Source organism: Strongylocentrotus purpuratus, unplaced genomic scaffold (assembly GCF_000002235.5).
Source record: "Strongylocentrotus purpuratus isolate Spur 01 unplaced genomic scaffold, Spur_5.0 spur5_scaffold_17, whole genome shotgun sequence".
NCBI lineage: Eukaryota > Metazoa > Echinodermata > Echinoidea > Camarodonta > Strongylocentrotidae > Strongylocentrotus > Strongylocentrotus purpuratus.
In genome coordinates this window covers 8730359-8750913 of record NW_022145602.1, presented here as the reverse complement: position 1 = coordinate 8750913, position 20555 = coordinate 8730359, and the positions used below count along the sequence as shown (strand labels likewise).

General features: G+C 35.5%; 1 protein-coding gene across 1 annotated transcript; it reads right to left on the bottom strand.

Moving 5' to 3' along the window:
- Positions 1-3718: 3718 nt before the first annotated feature.
- Positions 3719-18266, bottom strand: LOC583459 (actin-related protein 6). Its single transcript, XM_783365.5, has 9 exons — positions 18141-18266; positions 16368-16485; positions 15164-15356; positions 13967-14102; positions 8319-8474; positions 7683-7794; positions 6645-6768; positions 5918-6056; positions 3719-5321 (listed from the first exon to the last, which is right to left on the bottom strand). Exons 1-9 carry the CDS (start codon positions 18215-18217, stop codon positions 5192-5194), a joined length of 1185 nt encoding a protein of 394 aa, XP_788458.3. The 5' UTR covers positions 18218-18266; the 3' UTR covers positions 3719-5191.
- Positions 18267-20555: the final 2289 nt, after the last annotated feature.

Below are 20555 nucleotides of genomic sequence, written 5' to 3'. Positions count from 1 at the left end.
CTTGCTTCAATCTACTTTGAAATAGTTTTAAAGGTAAAGACCAGTATTGGAAACGCCCCAATTTCAAAAAATGAAATGGAAGCTCTCATTACCAATCATGTGAAAGAATATGTTTTGACTAATAAATGATGATACAAAATTTGCCGGGAAACCTCCTACTAATTCATATATTTGGTAAATTTGTTTCTCTCATGGTCTGTGAGAGATATAGGGTAGTCCCATATACATCTTTCTGTGTATAGTGCTTGTAACTTTACGAAGAATGGGCCAAATTTCTTATCATTTTGATGATTCCAGAACCTTGCAGTACATCTATGCTAGATGATCAACCTTTTCTGATCGATTCCACAACGTTTCTTTCACAATGCAATCGCATGACCATAACTGGTCTTTACCTTAAAGTTGTTTAAAACCAGAAAACATTTGCAAATTTTGTTCCTGAACAGCAAGTATTTTTTCCACATTTTTTTTTGCATGCACGACTGACAAGGGTTTGCGCTTGCATTAAAGCTAAAGACCAGTTATGGTCATGCGATTGCATTGTGAAAGAAACGTTGTGAAATCGATCAGAAAAGGTTGATCATCTAGCATAGATGTACTGCAAGGTTCTGGAATCATCAAAATGATAAGAAATTTGGCCAAGTCTTCATCAAGTTAGAAGCACTGTACACAGAAAGATGTATATGGGACTACACACACGTGCGCGACACGTGCATTTCATATCTCTCAACAGGCAAGAGATACACTAATTTACCAAATATATCAATTAGTAGGCGGTTTCCCGTCAAAATTTTTATCATCATGTAATATTCAAAACATATTCTTTCACATGATTGGTAATAGGAGCTTCCATTTCATTTTTTGAAATTGGGGCGTTTCCAATACTGGTCTTTACCTTTAAAGCAAATCGAGATCAATTTATTTTAATATGAAACTCAGCATTTTGTAGATCATAGTAGATGATTGACAGAAGAGATGAATATATTTATTTATTATTTATTTATTCATTAATTACATGTACAGTGTATTTCTCTCTCCACACAAGAGGGTGGTAGTGTAGGCTGTTAATACCTGCAATTTATATCTATGGATAATTGCCCTCTATTCCAATTTTTTGGTGTCATTTAGGCAATCATTAGCAGATTTATCAGTCATTAAACATTCATGAATGGATTTATGGAACTGGAGTAGCAACATCCAGACAATAGAAATAACAGAATGATGGCTTACATGTACATGTAATTGTTTTCAAATAATAAATCTATTTCGGAGCAGACTGATTAAAAATATCGTCTGTAGAGCAGCTGGAAGGAAAACAAATGGTATATTGATCGCTTTAATGACATCTGTGGGTTGCCATTTTGCAGAGAAGACTAAGGATTATTGAATTCAGACTGGTAGAAGTGAGGGATCTTTTTCTTCCGAAAAGTAACGTTGTGTCGATCGGCTGGTATACAGATCATTAATGATAGACTTCATCATTTATGATAAGTTTTTATTCCAGATTTTATTTTTTTGAAATCATTTTTTTATCAATTTTTAGTAGCATCGATGATGGAAGAAAAATTGACTTGTAAATTTATTGATGAAAGCTGTCGTAGGAACATGTAGATGTTATTGATGGCATATCTGTGAAAAAAATACACGGGGGCTCGGGTGAAATGCTCCCCCAAAGCCCCCAAAAGCCCCAGAAAGTCATAAAAGAGCCCCGAAAAATTTGCATAGAGTTCAATGCAAAAACAAATTAAAGAATGTTATTTTCATGCAAGCAAGCTTGAAAAGTAGCCCCTGAAATTTTGGAGGTATTTTTTCCCCTGTGCCATAAAGTTTTCATACTAATAGTTCATCCATTTTAGGGGAGGAATGTCACTAACAGTACCACTGAAACCTCATCTTATGTAGATACATGTATTATGGATAGAAATAGAAAAATGATCACATGTGTGACATGGAGTTGCTATTTTGAAGAGAATCTAAGGATTACCTCAAGCCCTTTGAGCAGTTCTGTGGATTACATTGAAGTCTCGGATAAGAGTTATCGTACATGTGCTATTATCCAGTAAGGGAGTCTTCAAATTTTAAGGCCCTAAATGACTTAATTAGATTCAGAGTATTAATCACACTTAATTCCATCAAAGCAAATATTACCGAAGTAATGACTTGTACTCCCACGTCACCTGAGAGAGAATATATGAATATGTGGACTTTTAAATATAAATCTAACTACATGTATTTCTACTTGAGAAAATTATGTATTTAATCCATTCTGAACCCAAAGCAAATTATACAGGGTTTATTACATGTTATCTTTGAAATCCCACTGGTTTAAAGGCATCGTTTAACATGTTATCAATGTTTGTGATATAGTGTAATATTGAAACGCTTCAAAATGAAGTGCCTCAAAAAAGTAAAAATCTTTGGGTGACCAGTATTACGATACACATTTTCCCCAATAGACTGTAGTTTTATTAAAAAAGCGTTGGGAAAACAGTTTTTTAAATTCTGATTTCCAATCATAAATATCTTGATAATTAGATTGGCTTGTCATGGGATTTTTGACTGACCTAAACTTAATAATGATTGCAAGCAGCATGGGCTTAATCAAGGATTTTGTTTAGAATCTGAGGCAAAGATACCCAATCCCTTTAAATATAAATCCAGCTATCATTACTTGAGAAGATTATGTATTTAATCCATTCTGAACTCAAAGCAAATTATACAGGGTTTATTACATGTAATCTTTAATTATCCACTAGTTCAATAATTATAATAATAATTCATTTATATAGACTAGTGCATTAATTATTGGTATGCTTCAGTTAGCTTAACAATGCTTTTAGTATAACCAGTTTGCTAAAACCTTATTAATGCAAGATTATCTTGTATAAAATTTAATGGTATGAAAAGCAGAATTTAGTGAAAGCGATGAAGTTCTTTACATGTAATACAGAGGACTTCTTTTTTTAAAAATGCAAATAGCACAAAACAAACTCATTATAACAAAGTTATTTTTGCTGCTCCTGCTTCTTTGTAAAACTTTGTTATTGATTTAAAGTGTACCAACCCCCTTAAAAATATAATTTGTGTATAGCTAGTACAGTGTACATACAAAATCCACTTCAAAACGATTGACCTGGCATTCTATGGGTTATTAAACAGGTTGGAGAAAATGAAGAATAATCCAAGACCCCTTTCACAGATTGAGTAGAACCCCAGTCAGACTTGGGTCCTGCATGTGCCCTCTTTCATGCACATGCGAACAATTGCGTTGACTAGTGCACCCACAAGTCATTTTCATGCTCATTTAGTGTGTATTGAAACTTGCAATATCACGGGTGGAAAGCACTTTCTAAGCACTGTTATAACTATTATTACTGAAAAGACATTTTGTGGCTCATGACTTCAATATAAATTGTAGTTTTACCAATGTGCAACTTCTACGACATACAGAGCAAATATTTTGTGGTGATTGGTACATTTTAACCCTGATATATAAAGACATTTCAATATAAAAGGGTACTTTAATTGGTCCCAAGAACAGTATTGTGAGGTTCCACTGTACAATGTACTTTCTTTCCAAAGATACTGCACAAAGCTATAAGTGTAGGTTGTAACATGTACTATTGCTGTATATATGGTCAATATAAACTATTGTTCAGTTATTGTATTCAGATGATTTGTCTGTAGCATCAGTCTTAGAAAACTCACTTGAATTTGTAATATTATTATGAAACAGTAGTCTAGTAGTATCATGTGAATAGTAATATAATATCTTTGAATCAACTGCATAATTTTGACTGTAAATTTATATATATACATGTATATCTGTTGAATAAGCTTGCCAAATCCTCTCGCACTGTGTATACTGTATTTTTGTCAAGTGTAAAATCGTGTGTGTATCAATGTTTAACACTCCATATGTACCCGCAATAAAGTAAAGAAATCATTTGATCATTTATTCTGTGTGTTTATTACGAAATATATTTACAAGGAATGCAGTTATGTACACATCATCATACAAAAGTATTGTTTGTTGAGAGCCAGAAGTGTGTTAACTCCTGCTTGAATACAGAGTTTACGCCATTTTCGGCTCTCTACAGACGATATTGTCTATTTTCAAGACAGAAGAGCATTAACACGCTATGGTCTTGAAGACTGGTCGGACAGTCAAACTAGTCTTTATAAAATCCACTAAAGCAAAACATGGATAGGGACTACTATGGAGGGATTCTACAAGGCTTTTTTTCTCTTGCGCACAGATAAGAAGTAAATACAGTGAGGTGTAGTTGAAATAGTTAGGTAGACAAGTAGCCTTAAGTTGGCTTCAAAATGACAGGTTTTAAGTACCTTTTATTCATAGGCAAATTCACATGGAGGTAGGGGGGAATTCAGCAAGTTTAATCTGTGCAGTAGGGGCCAATTTTTCCAAACTATTGTGCAATTATTAAAGTCTGTGGACATCCCGATCCCGTTAAAACATGTTACTGGACACATTTGAAGGAGATGCTCAAAAACTTATACAAATATGCTGGTTATGAGAAGTATAAATACAGCTTAGAGTCCTTTCATCATTGACATTAAACATCTAAAAACTGATGTTCCATCTTTCTTGCTGGATTCTGACGCACATTCAGCAGGTCCTAATGCAGGATGTGTAAAGTCCTGTTAAAAATGAATGGCTGACATCAGACATCAAATTTTTCAAAACGGATGATCTGACCTCTCTGCAAAAACGTAAATCCTGTGTACTTTAATGGTCATGTAGGGATATACATGTATCCAAAGAGTTCAAACACAATCTGCTCCAAAGTCCTTTTGACACTAAATGTTCAATATGTTTGACATCAGACAACAAATTCCTCAAGACATTTACATTTCTTGCCACACTGAATTCCTTAGCATTTATATTAAACCGGCATGTACAGATACATGTACATTTCATCCACAAGAATCCAAATACGGGATTTAAGTCCTTTTGAAACTGAATGTTGGCATCAGACATCAAATTTGTTCAATACGTTGACATCAGACAGGAAATTCCTCAAAGCATTTATATTTCTGGCCTTCTTGCAACACTGAATTCCTGAGCATAATATATCAAACCATGAACAGATACATGTACATGTACATTACATCCACAAGAATCGATCCAAATACAGGATTTAAGTCCTTTTGAAACTAAACATCGACATCAGACGTCAAATTTGTCAAAACAGATGTTCTGGCCTTCTTCCTCATACTGCTTCTTGGAGACGGTCAGCTTGGAGAATTCTTTGGACTCTGTCATCGTCTTCCCTCCTTCCCATGCATACGTCACGGGGCTGAAAAGTAAAAAATTGAATGGAAAAAAGATAAAATGACAACTTATTCACAAATTCTTGGCATTGTTATTGATGTACTGTAGATGCTTCATCACCTGAAAACAAATTTGATTCATGAAGTATTTTTTTTTTTATATATCCTAGTTAGAATTCTGTTCTTTGTCCTACATATAATGGCGAACTTGAGACTACAAAATCATCAGAATATTATACAAACTTTTACACCCTGATGGAAAATTGGAACAGGTTGACACTAAACAATTTCAACATTCATTGAAGATAGAGTAGAGCTGATAACATGAACATGTTAGATATAAGCTACAAATAATATAAAACTGAATTAAAAATAGTTTCTTTCCTTTCGATATTTGTTTGTTTTTATGTGACACAAAAGTGGTACTAAACTATCAAATCAAATATTTACTTCCTCCTGGACAGCTATCATCAAGACCAAATCCATCCACCTCCCCCTCAACAACTACATTTTAAACAATTATCGATTGATAGAAACACTAAAATGTAAAAACATCAAAAGATCATATCTCCCCGAAATACACCAAAAACAATGCATCCTTGAATCAAAGTTTCATGCTTACTTTGGTGGAAGCGTGACTTGGACATCGTACTCGACGGGGGCCAGGGACCTGACGTCCTTCTCCACCCTCTCCTTGACCCCAGGGAAGGCACAGTTGCCGCCGGTCAGGACGATGTTACGGTAAAGGTGGGGATGCATCTCTGTGTGAGAAGCAAAAATACATGTACATGCAGGTGAGCTTTCTGCGGGCCGATTCACATTTCGGAATAACTTTAGAAAAAAAAAACATTGTTACAGAAGAGGTGGAGATGCATCTTTGTGTGAAAAATCAAGGTCTGTTCACACGAGGTGGGAACAACTTTGTGATGGCAAACTATAATGATGATATATTTCTGTGTGAAAAATCAAATACATAAATTGCTGAGCTTTCTGCGGTCTCGTTCACATTAGGTGAGTAAAACTTTGAGAAAAAAACGTTATTACCCTAGAGATGAGGATGCATCTTGTGTGACAAAAAAAAATACAGGTTTGCAGACTGGTGATTTGTCTGCGGCGCCCATTCACACCAGGTGGGAAAACTTAGAAAATGTGTAATGGCAAACTATAATGATGATATATTTCTTAATGAAAATTTTTAAAATTCACATTAGGTGAGTAAAACTGAGAAAAAAATCAAAGTTTGTCTAATTCCCATTGTGTCTACTATACTTATATGGTCTAATAATCATTTAATCATAAATATTTACTTAGGGATTGAATAATAAGACCTTATTCACCACTCTGTTTACCTTTTGGTGTAGCACTAATGGAATGGACGATGGCTTCGCTGATCCCCTTCTCTTGTATACTGATGTCTGAGGGGTGGAAGAGTATCTCCGGGACAGCAAAACGCTCATTGTTCATGCGGACAATCTGCAGTAAAAAGAAAGGGGAAATTATTTCCAAACATTTAAATGGGAATATTTACATTGCTTATTGTAAATAACTAAACAATATTACTCCTTTACGACCAATAATATCTCATTGTTAAAATCACTTTTGAATTCTTTGAATGTACATTGACACAAAAATTATGAAAAAAGGAGAAGGTGACGCTAAGCATTAAAAACATAATGTTAAAAGGCAATTATTTATATTTGATTCAATTGGAAAGATTTTTACAAGATTAATTGTACAGTGGAAGCCAGTAGTAGAATGCATTTTCAAATAGACATGTTTGGATTATAAAATATTGCATGATAATTAAACAAGTCTATTTATAACAATTAAAAGAAATGGCAATTCAGAAGTCACATAACAACCCACTTTGACTAAATTTGAGAAAATGCTTTAAATGAGGTATCTTTAGATGCTGAAAACAAAAAATATAAGTCTTTCGACGATTACAATAAAATATACCTCAATGCTATTCCATTTAATGTTTTCTACCAAGGTGTTTCCAATTACCGTCGAGCCTGTCTATAGCGACCTCCCAAGGGAAACACACAAAGTGGTCTTTGTAGACAGGTTCCTTTAGTACATGTTTCAATGAGAAACCATTTTCAAGGGAAACAAAAAATGTGGTCTTTGTAGGCAGGTGGTCACTAATGTAACGGTCACAAAGGTTCGTACGAACGATAATTTGGTACGAATCCCCCTGTTTTTCCATTGTCATCCCGAATTTCCATTGTCTGAAAATCGTTCGTACGGCGTTCGTAGCTGTTCAAAATGGCATTTGTGACCGAGGCTTAAAGCAGGTTTGACTGTGATTTGTTTTTTCCAGCTATCATACAGTGTACAGTACGTATTACAGTCAGTCGGGAAGTGATTTAAAGATTTATCTGTACCTGTTCGTTGGGTTTCTGCTTGCTACCGTCTTCTTTCACAAAGCCCCTCTTAACAGTGTGGAAGTCCGGAAGGACGTACTCTCGGCAAACTGTGTTTTCTTTTCCTTTTAACCTGAAAATAAATAATAATAATAATTCCGCTTTTATATAGCGCTTAATACAACTATAATGTCTCGAAGCGCTTTACAGATATACTATTACCCTGGTCATTGGATTCAATACTTGCCCGCACACACTGTGTGCACAATCTCCACTCCCTGGGGAGCATTCCAGCTAGGCGTTACTTGATGCTCAAAACTGTTTGACCAATGATAACAGAGGACAGATAACCTTTGACCCACTAGATCATCAAATCTAGGTTGTCTACATGGAAAGAAGAAGAGGGGAAGCCCTCGTAAAGTCTTTCTAGATGATTTAATCACAGAATGTGGAGTAACAGGATATGAAATGCTGAAACGGATGGCTCAAGACCGAGGTACTTGTGGAGAAGCTTGATGTAGAATTCTGATTGGGTCACTGAACCTGCCATAAACTGACAGATCACTATGATGATCAACAGCAATAATAAAAATAATAACTATGATAATAATTACAATAATAACAACAATTCACATCTAGGGCTACCCGTGGACTTACTTGGCAATCTCCATATCTTTGTAGAACTGGGATGACACGTAGCATACGTCCTCTTTGACCTGGTTCATGACGTACGTCTCATCCATGACATGCAGCTGACGGTACGAGATGATCTCCTTCAGGTGATTGGTCAAGAGTTTACCCCCCACGTTGACCCTGAAATGACATTTAAAGAGAAAGAGGAGATGAAAAATAATTTGTGAGTGATATCATTGTATAATGCAAGTGTGGAAGAACATGAGATAAAAAATGCTCCCTGAAAAGCATCGCTCTTCAAATGCCATAATATTCTAAATATGGCATGTACATGTAACATCATAAATATTGGACAGATTGTTATGCTACATGTTTGTGTAGTCCCATATACATCATTCTGTGTACAGTACAGTGCTTGTTACTTTACCAAGACTGGGCCAAATTTATTATGAATTTGATGACTCCTGAACCTTGCAGTACACACCAATATTTACATGCTACATGATCATTTTTTCTGATCCATTCCACACCTTTTCTTTCACAATGCAATCACATGACCAGAACTCAACTTTATCTTTAAAAGTTTACCCCCTCAATGACCTACAAATGACTGTAACTGTGATTGTTATACCTGATGTTGATCCTGAAATAACATTAAAAATCAGAAGTAGAGTTCTAATGCCTTAATGAAACTTTGTTGGATATCACCTTAAAATTTGATCATAACTGTTTCGTCCCCAAAGTTGACCCTGAAATGACTTTTTAAATGAGAAAAAAAAGTCTAATGCCTTTATCAAACTTTGTTGGACGTGACCTAAATAATCAATCATGACCGTTTCTTCCATGAGGAGAAGATGATGATACAAAAAAAATGACCCCTCTCAAATGACTGGTGAGGAGTTTTACCACCCTGGAAAAGAACAGATAAAATGCCTCCAAAATCTGTATCAAACTTTGTTGACAAACCATGTACCACAAGAATTAAAATAGTTTGATCTATGACGTACATGTAGAGCGGACAATACAATATACAGTAATCTCTCTCATATGACGTTGATCCTGAAATTACGATTGAAAGCACAAATATATTGCCCAATACCGGTAGTATTACATGTATATTTGTCAAACTGTATTGGATATGAGAGCAAGTATTGAAAACTGTTTGATTAGCAGCTGACGATATGAAAAAAAAGCTCTCTTTATGAGTTTTATCCCCCCCCCCCCCCGACATTGATTCTAAAACAGGAAAGAAAAACCATGCTTACAAAATCTCTGTAAAGCATAAAATGTTATTGGACATGACCTACATTGTAAATTCTAAAGAATACAACTTTCTCAGCCACGAGGTGCTGGGGATGAGATACGATATACTCTTGCAAATCATTGGTTAAGATTTTGCTTCCCACATTTATCCTGAAATGATGATTTTAAACAGGAACAGACTGCTTTCAAAATATGGAATAAACTAAGTCAGATATGACCTGAAATAATGTTTGAGTCTGCCTTGTCTATAAGACAGAGTGGGCAACATAACATAATCCCTTTCAAAGTATGAAACTAATTCTGTTAAATAAGTCTATTTTCCATGTTTTTTTCCTGGAAATGATGAGCTGAAATGGAAAATAATTGCTTTCAAATTCTTATCAAACTTTGTTGACCTTTATTGAGAATTAAAACTGTCTGGCCATAGGCTTACAGGGATCCAGTAACTTTGTCCTCGATCCTTTTTAAAAATCCTTGATTTAGCTAATGCTGCAATGATAATTATAAACCTTTAAGTCAATCAGGAGCCCTATGACTTTTACAAGCCTATCGTATGTCTGATTATCAAGATATTTATGATTGGAAATCAAATTTCATTCTTCAATTTCCTAACGGTTTTATAACACTACAGTCTATTGGGGAAAATGAGTATGGTAAAACCGATCACTCAAAGATTTTTACTTTGTTGAGGCACTTCATGTTCATTTTGAAGTGCACTTTTTTTTAGCGCTTCACTGTTACACCATATCACAGACACTGATAACACGTTGGGCCATGCATCTCAGATTTAACGTTGTTAATTGATGCCTTTAAAATGGAAATGAAATGCTTTCAGATTCTTATCAAACTTTGTTGACCTATATGTATATTGAGAATTAAAACTGTCTGGTGAATGGCTTAAAGGTAATACAAAGTTTTGGTAAATTTTGAAAATTGGCTGGATAGTGATTCTTTACAATTTGTATATATTTGGATGCCCCTGTGGATGTATAATAAGCACCAGAAAATTTAGCCCCTAAAACACTTCTGCTTTCGAGAAAATTTGAATTGAAAAATTTACCGGTGTTCCCGGTAAATTTTAATAAATTTCAAATAGCGCCTACGGCCAAACAATGGTAGCTGCGACCATGAAAATCTCAGAATATGTAGTTGTGGTATATAATTTCCAAATGGGAATAGCCAATCGGTCGATTCTAGTCAAGAAACATTATTTTATAGCTAAATTGATATCTTGACCATGAGAGGGAGCTATACAACATGAACAGCTTAATATTTACAATTTCATCACGTTAGACTCGATTTCAACAGCGACAACGGTTACTGAATATTGTAGGATCACATAATTTTTCCAATATGTTAATTTGAACCAAATTCATGACCCCATACCAAAACTTTGTATTACCTTTAATAATGGACAGTAAAAGATAATCTCTTTCAAAAAATTGTTGGGACTCACTTTGGAGTCTATCCTTTGTTTTCCAGAAAGGATAATTTGAAATGGAAAATAAATGCTTTCAGATTCTTATCAAACTTTGTTGACCTATATTGAAGATTAGAACGGTCTGGTGACCGGTCAAAGGCTTAAAGTGGACAGTGAAATATAATCTCTTTCAAATAATTGCTCCAGAAAGGATGATTTGAAATGGAAATAAAATGCTTTCAGATTCTTATCAAACTTTGTTAGAATGGTCTGGTGACTGGTCAAAGGCTTAAAGTGGACAGTGAAATATAATCTCTTTCAAATAATTGCTCCAGAAAGGATGATTTGAAATGGAAATGAAATGCTTTCAGATTCTTATCAAACTTTTGTTGACCTATATTGAGAATTGAAACTGTATGATCTATTATACAGTATATGGCTACAATCAACAACAACATCTCTATCAAATGCCAAACTGTACAGAAATAAATTACAGAGCCTTCATCTATATTACCAGGGCTGACCTTTCACAATGATTAAAAATCTAAGACTTTCATGTAGATCAGAAAAAAGACGATATTACTTTTTTGTGTAATACTTTTTTTTTCTTGAATTGTTGAGACTTGAGACATGCAGATTCTAAATTGGCACTTGAGAAAAAGTTTACTATGAAAATTATGGTTATGAAATGTATACAGTTGAATTCATAATATGGTGGGTGTGCATTGTGTACTGAAGGTGTGATATTATTATGAAGAAAAAGAAGAAGAAGAAGAAGAAGAAGGAGGAGAAGAAGGAGGAGAAAAAGAAGAAGAAGAAAAAGAAGAAGAAGAAGAAGAAGAAGAAGAAATATTTATCTTGCTTTGGATTCGGGAGAATTAGCATCACTGAAGTGGAAGATTAAAGAAGGCGCGGTCCAATTATTACCGCTAATCCCTACTCTTATAAAGCCATGAAAACAAAATTTTTAAAGACATGTTGACATTTTTCTCTTTAAGGAAGATACTTTAGGATAAACCTGCATCTGAAATATATTCCTGGAACTACATGTATGTTCTTATATTGGATGCCTAGTGGGGTATTTTTTTTAATTCCATATAAAAAAGGCAGGATTTACATGGAGGGCTGAGGTTTGTAAATAATTTGATATGTAGGTCGTATTGGTGAGGTGAGAGCACATATTTCCTACGCATGTGTTATTAAAGGGCCTTTGGAACATCAGATGAGAGAAAACGGTGCCAAGGTAGTGACTTCAATGCTAGATGTACAATTAAACCTAATCTGAAAGTTTGAGTGAAAACAGACCATTATTAATGATAAAATTGGGAAAAACTGATCTGATCGATTCCTTAATTCTCCCAACTATACTATTACAATTTAATTACATTTCAGGTGAATGTAAATTGTCACAAAGCTATGAAATGGCTCTATATATACCATTCTAGACATTTAAGTGATGAAAGATTTTTAAAAGCCTGTCAATTTTTTTCATGGAAAAGTGGTTGAGAAAATTCAAAAATGATTGGGAGAATTTACTGTCTTCAAAGAAAACCATAAATATCTTTGAGGTTTGAGAATTTTGTCAGGATTTTAATACCAGTAACATTTCATCCAAAAATTACACAGTTTTTGCATCAACCTTCAACAATGTTACTGAGTCACTTTAATATCATTCCACAAGTTTGGCGCCTTGCCCTTTCAAGATAATGGGATTTCCCTGGTCATCTTCACTGTATAGTGTCTCTAATTTTTTAAGTTTTTTTTTAAATTATAGATTTTAACTTCATTTCTTCTTTCCTTTTTTATTTAAAAAAATGTTTGTCACAGAACGTTTAATCTCTTTTATAATGAGGATTTTGTAGCTCTCCTCTTGCGTCAAGACAGAATTTAATTAAAAATAATCACTTGAAAGATACCATTTCTGAGAAGGCTCAGTGGTGATATTTACAGTACAAAATTGTAAATTAAAGGGATTGTGTATCTTTGCCTCAGATTCTAAGAGAAATCCTGGATTGAGCTCATGCTGCAATTTGATAACATTTCTGATGCGCTCATATATCCATCTCAAGGAGTGCTGAAGGTGCCTGATATTTCAGATTATCACGTTGAAGGTCAGTCCCGAGACTTTAATCTCATTGATAATCACGTCTATAAGAAGCCCATTACACACATATTACATAACTGGCGTTAAAAACAATTCAGTTTTTTTAATAATTTTTGGTAAATAATTGATAATAAATATTATATCCCACATACTAAGAATCTTGCAATCTGATTGGTCTAAACGAGGTCGCATGATAAATGATAGATAAGTACTATCTCCCTGCGATAGGACTTTTGTATTGTTAGTTTTTACTGCTGCCCCACTTGCCCCTTGAATAAGCATAGCAAAGTAGGTTACGTGAAATGTCAATGTCAATGTCAAATGAGCGCACATCGACTGTATATGCGTGTTGTGCTTTGTAAAATCTAGCTGAAGCTAAACTGTCTGCAGAATCAGTTCTTTTAATTATACAAAAATCACTTTAAATAGACCTTATTAGTGCGGTATGGTATGTAATCCTGTAGGATTTATTTGCCAATTTTGTTTGTTTTGTTTTGTTTTGTTTTGTTGTTGTTGTTGCTGTTTTGGCTTCAAAAGGGTCCCAATTGGCCAAAAATGATGAGGTTCAAATTTTCAGACCCCTCCTTCATATCCTCGGGGGTCCATATTGGGAGCCAAAATGGCTGATATAAAACGCAATTGGGAAATTTGGTGTCTTTGGGAAAATTTGAACCCCATCAATTTCTGATAGCTTGGACTCCAATGAATCCAAAAATGAACCTCCTTTAATCGGGCAATGTATACAAACTATTTTTATACTGTCATTGTATTATGCAGGGCTTTCTTGAAAAGCAGATCCACTGGCTTCCAGTGGAACTGAATAAAACTACCCTGTTGAAAGAAATCATGAATAAATAAATAAATTACACACACGCCTACTCATACCTGAATATCGCTTCTGCTACTTTCTGGCTGTTGTAATAAGGTGCTATATGGGTAAAGGAGTATCCGCTGTCTACGATGAGGCAACATCGGTGCTCGGGATTTTCAGACTTTCTCTTGTGTGCACTCAGGGTACCCGCTGAAAGATTGACAAGTCGTAAAGAAAAATAGGATTGTATTGTAGGTCAAGTTTTCAGGGTTCATCACCATCGTCTTCGTCATCATCACCACCACCACCACGATCATGATGATGATGATGATCATTATCAATACCACCACCACCACCATCATCATCATCATCATCATCACCATCATCATCATCATCATAACCATCATCATCATCATCATCACCATCATCATCATCATCATCATCATCATCATCGCCACCACCACCACCACGATCATGATCATGAAGATGATGATCATCACCACCACCATCACCACCACCACCACCACCACCATCATCATAAATCATCATCATCATCACCATCTCCCTCATCATCATCATCATCATCATCATCATAATCATCATCAATCCCCAATTATCATCATCATCATCATCTCCATCATCATCATCATCATCATCATCGTCATCGTCATAATCATTATCATCTTAATCTTCATCATCATCATCATCATCATCATCATCGTCATTGTCATCATTGTCATCATCATCATCATCATGTGCTGGCTGCAGCTGAGTTGGATTTCACTCTTTGACACCACTTGCTCTTTTCAATCATGACCTTAGGAATGTCTACTAACTTACAATTAAGATAGGATTATACAGAATTATATGCATGAAACTATGGGGGCGTCAGCCCTTTTTTTTGGGGGGGGGCAGGTTTACACCTTGATTAAATAATGTTCTTTTGAGTGTTATGCAACTTCGAGGGGGAGCCTAACGCACAAATGTAAACTGTTCTATTTATCTCTGGAACTTTTCATCTCTCCCTTTCTAAAACAGGAACATTATGATTGTTGTTCCCATGGAAAAAAATGCAGCTAATGAAAAAATGAATTCATAATTCATATAATTTAGCCAAGTCAATGCACTAGTGCCCTTTGCCGTCTGTCCCCTGGCTGCTTACTTAGCGGTAAAACAAACAAACAAACAAACAAAATCCTACATTTGATTCTTCAAAGTTGACTTTTGATATTGGTAAACCACGTTTGTAAAATCTGTACACCATTTCTTACCATTTATTCTTAACAAGGCCTTGAATTGGTACTCCTCAAAGAAGATTTCATTCATAGCCTCTTGGATGGACGAGAAGTTGAAGTATGGTTCTGTGACAACGGCCGTCGTGTCTGGGCATTCCAGTCCCAGGAGCTCTTTGCCAAACATGTAGTCCCATACCTGCCTCTGCACGTCCCAGTTTACAAGGTAACCCTGCATGGGTGAAAGGACAGAAAAATACGAGTTTCCATGCTTTACGATAATGGCACCAACTACAGTGTACATGCCCTCTTACAGACAATACTATGAATAGGACAGAAGAACTTGGATGTGCAAAGTTGGTCCTACATGTCACTGGTCCAATGCAAACTAAAGCCCATTCATAACAGGACCAATGACACAAGGCTCATGGGAGAGATGGACCCTACGAAATATGAATCTGACATTGGACTGATGGGACTAGACAAATAGTACTTCACTTAGGCTTAACCCCAACCCAAACCAAGAACTACTCAAGCGGTATCTAAGGGCCTTATCCCATCAAAAATCATTTGTCTTCATCACCATCTCTGTGATAGCCCTTTGAAGATTACCGGAAGAACAAGAAAAAGAATGACCTTAACAATTTGTATGACTTCAGGAAGTTCAGGGACATGCATAGAACTAACAAGAGCGATGGTTCATCATCAGTGTTCCTGCATGTGCTCCTCATATAAATGATTCTCATCATAACAACAGCAATATATTCCCAGAAACTACACCACCCACCCTTCCCACCCCCAGCTAAATTTAATTTAAAGATAAACTTGAGTTCTGGTAATGCAATTGCATTGTGAAAGAAAAGGTGTGGAATGGATCAGAAAAGTTGATCATATAGCATGTAAGTAATGGTGTGTAATGCAAGGTTCTGGAGTCATCAAAATCATCATAAATTTGGCAGAGTCTTGGTAAAGTAACAATCACTTACACATAAAGATGTATATGGGACAACACACATGGCGTCGGGGCTAGTAGTACCCTGATTTCCTTATCTTTCTATGCTCATTACTCAGCCAGCATACATTTTCTTCCAAAATTGTTTGGCACATGACATTTATTTGTAATCTTGAACATTCAGTGTAAGTTTTGTTAGATTCTGTGAGAATTGATTTTCTTTTTTTACCAGAACTCAAGTTTATCTTTAAGATTTATTCAAGGGTCTTTTTTCAGAAAATTGAAATTTACCTTCTGAAACGGAAGCATGTAGTAGAGTGCGGAAAGATCTCTGCAGTCCTCGATCTGGTTACCAATGAACTGCTTTCTCCTCTCACTTTTAGACTTGGAGATACAGTTTGGTATGTGCCTGCCGAGTAAAAACAAAGAGAACAAAATGAGGAGGTGCGATGGCTCAGTGGTAGAGCAGTGGTCTCGTTACCGGGAGGTCCCGGGTTCGAAACCAAGTCAATGCGCTAGTGTGCTTTGGTAAGGCATTAATTCTTAATACCAAGTCCCTCAGAGAGGACTAAAAGCTGTTGGTCTCCTAGTTGCTTACTGAAAAGCATACTTTCTTAGCAGTCAGGTGAAACAAACAAATTAAGAAACGTATGCGCAATATGGATTATGAACCAAGTTTTTGGCATCATATTTTTTCATCATTTGACATAATTATCAAGGTAAAGCTAAAACGATTACTTGAAATAGTACTGGTTCATGATTGTTGCATCTGCAATATTGTTTTACGAGTTGTATGCATTGTTTTTTTTACACGATTCACATTCAGAATACATGTGTTCCATTCCTTTTTTAAAATGGCGAAGAAGGAAATTTTGATCCCCTTAACTTTTGGCGTGGTATTCTTCCACTGGACTCAAGACATGTCGTAACTGGTTCTGCCTGGTTTCTTGATATACCTGTATATTCTTTTGTTACGCAGATTTTCTACTGCTACGCAAAGTGCATATAACTTTCGTATGCTTAGCTAACCAATCACGCTGCCATGTTGATTGGGGTTTTGCTCTAATAAACCAGTGGGATTTTTTTATATTGGCACGCACAGACTGTTGCTGTTTTGGGGGTTATAATGTTACCTTTTTTTATGTTGTCCAAATTTTGTCCCTGCACCTCTGGCAGGGGTTTCGACTGCTGCTCCTATTCACATCGCAATTTGGAGCGTTTGATAATTGTCTTCATGGATGTGATTCAACTTTTTTTTTACTCCATGCAGAGCTATAAGAGCAATCTAGTATTGGTTTTCCCAGTCTGCATAATTATTTTCACAATATTAACAGCACGTATTTATCGTCATCGTCGTCGTAGCATCTTGTATTTTCGATCTTCGTTAGTAGACCCTAAGTCATTTTGACTGTTGCTGTGGTTCAAGATCTATTTTTGTCTTAACTCAATGCGTCTCCGAACCGATTTTTATTATCATGGACATTGTATTTGTACGTTGACATCTTCACCTGTTCACTGACTTCATCTACGTCAATACGACATCATCATCTAATCATCGCCGACATGCTAGCTGTTGTCAGCATCAATATTTCTGTCTTCGCTGCGCCGCAGATGCTGATTTGGTTAATCAAGTTTGTTTGAATGTTTGGCAGTTTGCTTTTGCTGATAACGATTAACGGATCTGATAGATTTTTATTTTCAAATTGATAATTCATGCATTGCATTGTTTGTTTAGGTCTACTTTCTAGTTACTAGACTAGTGCAGATTTATAACAGGGCTGGTCTTTTGACCCGCCGTAACTTTAGGGACATACATGTGCGCATTAATTAGCATTGACTTCTATGCTTTGCAGGAGTGTGCGTACCCGTCTGTTCTATAGAAATATCAGCGACAGGCCAGCTAACAGAAATATAGATGATGTGGGACTACAACAATGCGTAACGTATTTCGATGTTGGCTGTAATCAGCTCTTTGTATTATAGTTTGCACTAAAACCGTAAAATCTTATCATTCCATTACAGTGAAAAAGATATGTATGTTGACAACAATAAGTTCGTGCCTACCTGGGATCTTTATCAGATGCTAGTCCAATTTTAACGTGGTAAGCACCGTTATCCAAGATGACTGTGGGCGCCGCCATTTTGAAAAATTGATCTTGATTGACTTTTGTTGTTGAATATTTGACGTCATCATCATTGGTCCTCGGCGCGGCGCGAAGACAAGCAACGTTGGATCAGATAAAGTAAAGGAAAGTTGGCTAAAGCCGGGGCTAAAGCAAAGTTAAGTAAAGTAAAGTAAATTAAGGTAAGGTAATTAAGGTAAGGTAAGGTAAGGTAAAGTAAAGTAAAGTGAAGTAGAGTAGAGTTGAGCCCTGGACTTGAGTAATTAAAGTAAAGTAACATAAAGTAAAATATATGGTAAAAATCGAGCTAATCTGATCATTTAGCCCTACGTGAATAAGTTTTTGTAGATGAAAAAAATGTCTTCTAATTACAATAACTATCTTTATGTTCAAAGCTTATCAGGCTGAGAAGGATTCGGGAGAAGGATCTCTTTGTTTATGCCGGGTATTTAATGAATTATTCATAACTTTTTATACATAACCACGCCTTCAAGCAGCTGTTCAGCGTATAGATGTCTATAATGGCAATCCTTCCAAGTTTATGATAATGTAAATATTTACCGTTGATGATGTAATTATTATGATTTTGTTATTATCATGATTAGTATGTTGTTGGAAAAAGATCATGAAGAAAATGAATAAGATCAAATGAAATAATGATATGTTTCCAGTGATGCGGCCACGAGGGAAAATATGGATGGGAGAAAATGGTAAGTTCATGACCAGTGCAAGCCAAACTTGGAGATTTATCTCCAATATTATTTTATATTCTTGTGATTAATTCGCTAATTTTTAAATATAAATCATTTGCAATCTAAAATAATTTCAAACGCTCTATCTTTCTTCTTCTTATTTGTTTAGCCTTCAAAAGCCCTTTTTTTCTTCTGACTTTTATGCTTACAATATTATAGAAATAATACGATTGCCTTGAGATAAGAACATCCCTCGATCCCTATCATAATTTAGCTTTACCATTCTGATTTCCACTCTGTCTGTCAGCGGCTCTATATATCATTTTCTCTCTCCCTCTCTTTCTACCACCTCTCTCTCTCTCTCTCTGTAATAATAATTATAATTAATAATAGATTTTATTTCTAGAGCGCTAAATACAATGATTCTAAGCGCTTTACAAAAAAATGGCGATTCTCAGACACTAGGCCTACATTCAATATCTAATTACAAACTATAATTAATATAATTATCAACCTACATTAGTTCAAAATATATTAACACAGACCAGGCTTGGCACAGATACATCAAGCCAATAGAATACAATTAATTTTAGGCCAAAAACATTACAAATTCAGATTAAGGCAATTACATTTTATGTTCAATCTTCTTAATATATACTCTTCACCTCCTTCCCCCGACCGTCCCAGCTTTCTTGAATCTATCCACCAGCCCCCTAATTGTCCCTTAATCATATTCTCAAATAACAACTTATCACTAATAATATTTAGGTATGCGCTCTTCAAAATGGCTTAATCGGCAATATGATTGTGATGCAGTGGCAGAACACTTTCCCTTTTTGTTCTAACACACATTAATATGACTAAAATTCAAACAATATAATAATAATAATAATAATAATAATTAACAACATTTGTATAACGCTTATCACAAAATATGTCTCTAAGCGCTTAAGAAAAATAGAAATAGAAGGAATTACAGCCAAATATTAAGTTATAGATAATAGATAGTGGACAATCGAGGGGGCTGCATGAGCCAGGACAGTATATATTCTTTGTAAAGGTTCTATAATAATATGCTATCCATGATAAATTTTGAGCAATGCCCCAAGGGAGAAAGCACAGAGGGAAAAAATGTGTACTACACGACAAACGATAGTTATCCGTGACTACATCACAATCCACTGACCAAACGGCCAATTTTAGATTTGCTTAGACTTAGTGATCTCATATTTCAAACATTCATAACTTTCTAATTTATTAGTCTCTTTAATTTTATTTCAATTTGTTTGCCATTCTGTTTATCTAATTTTTCTTCTTGATTACAATTGATCTTGTTACAAGGGTTGGAGAACCCTATTAAAGAAGGTGTGTGTATAGGGGAAGGGGGAGGGTTGGGCAATATGATATGGGCGACACACCGGTTACATCCTAGGTTAGATGACCATGCTTTTCACGCGTCTCTGTCTCTGTCCCTGTCTCTCTCCCTCTCCCTCTCTCTCCCTCGCTCTCTCTCTCTCTCTCTCTCTCCCTGACATTGTCTCTATCTGCCTCCCCTCTTTCTCTCTATGTATCTCTGTATATTTCTCCGTCTCTCCCTCTCTCTCTCCGTCTCTCCCTGACATTAGGGACTTTTAGATTCGCACGAAGACAATAGGTCTATGCTA

What these genes read in the sequence shown, in the direction of transcription:
- LOC583459 (XM_783365.5), bottom strand. Translation starts at nt 18,217, where the DNA reads ATGGCGGCGCCCACAGTCATCTTGGATAACGGTGCTTACCACGTTAAA. An exon ending in ACATGCTTCCGTTTCAGAAG is followed by an intron (nt 15,357 to 16,367) that starts GTAAATTTCAAT and finishes TCACCCATGCAG; the next exon opens with GGTTACCTTGTAAACTGGGA. An exon ending in AGCAGAAACCCAACGAACAG is followed by an intron (nt 6,769 to 7,682) that starts GTACAGATAAAT and finishes TTTTTACTGCAG; the next exon opens with ATTGTCCGCATGAACAATGA.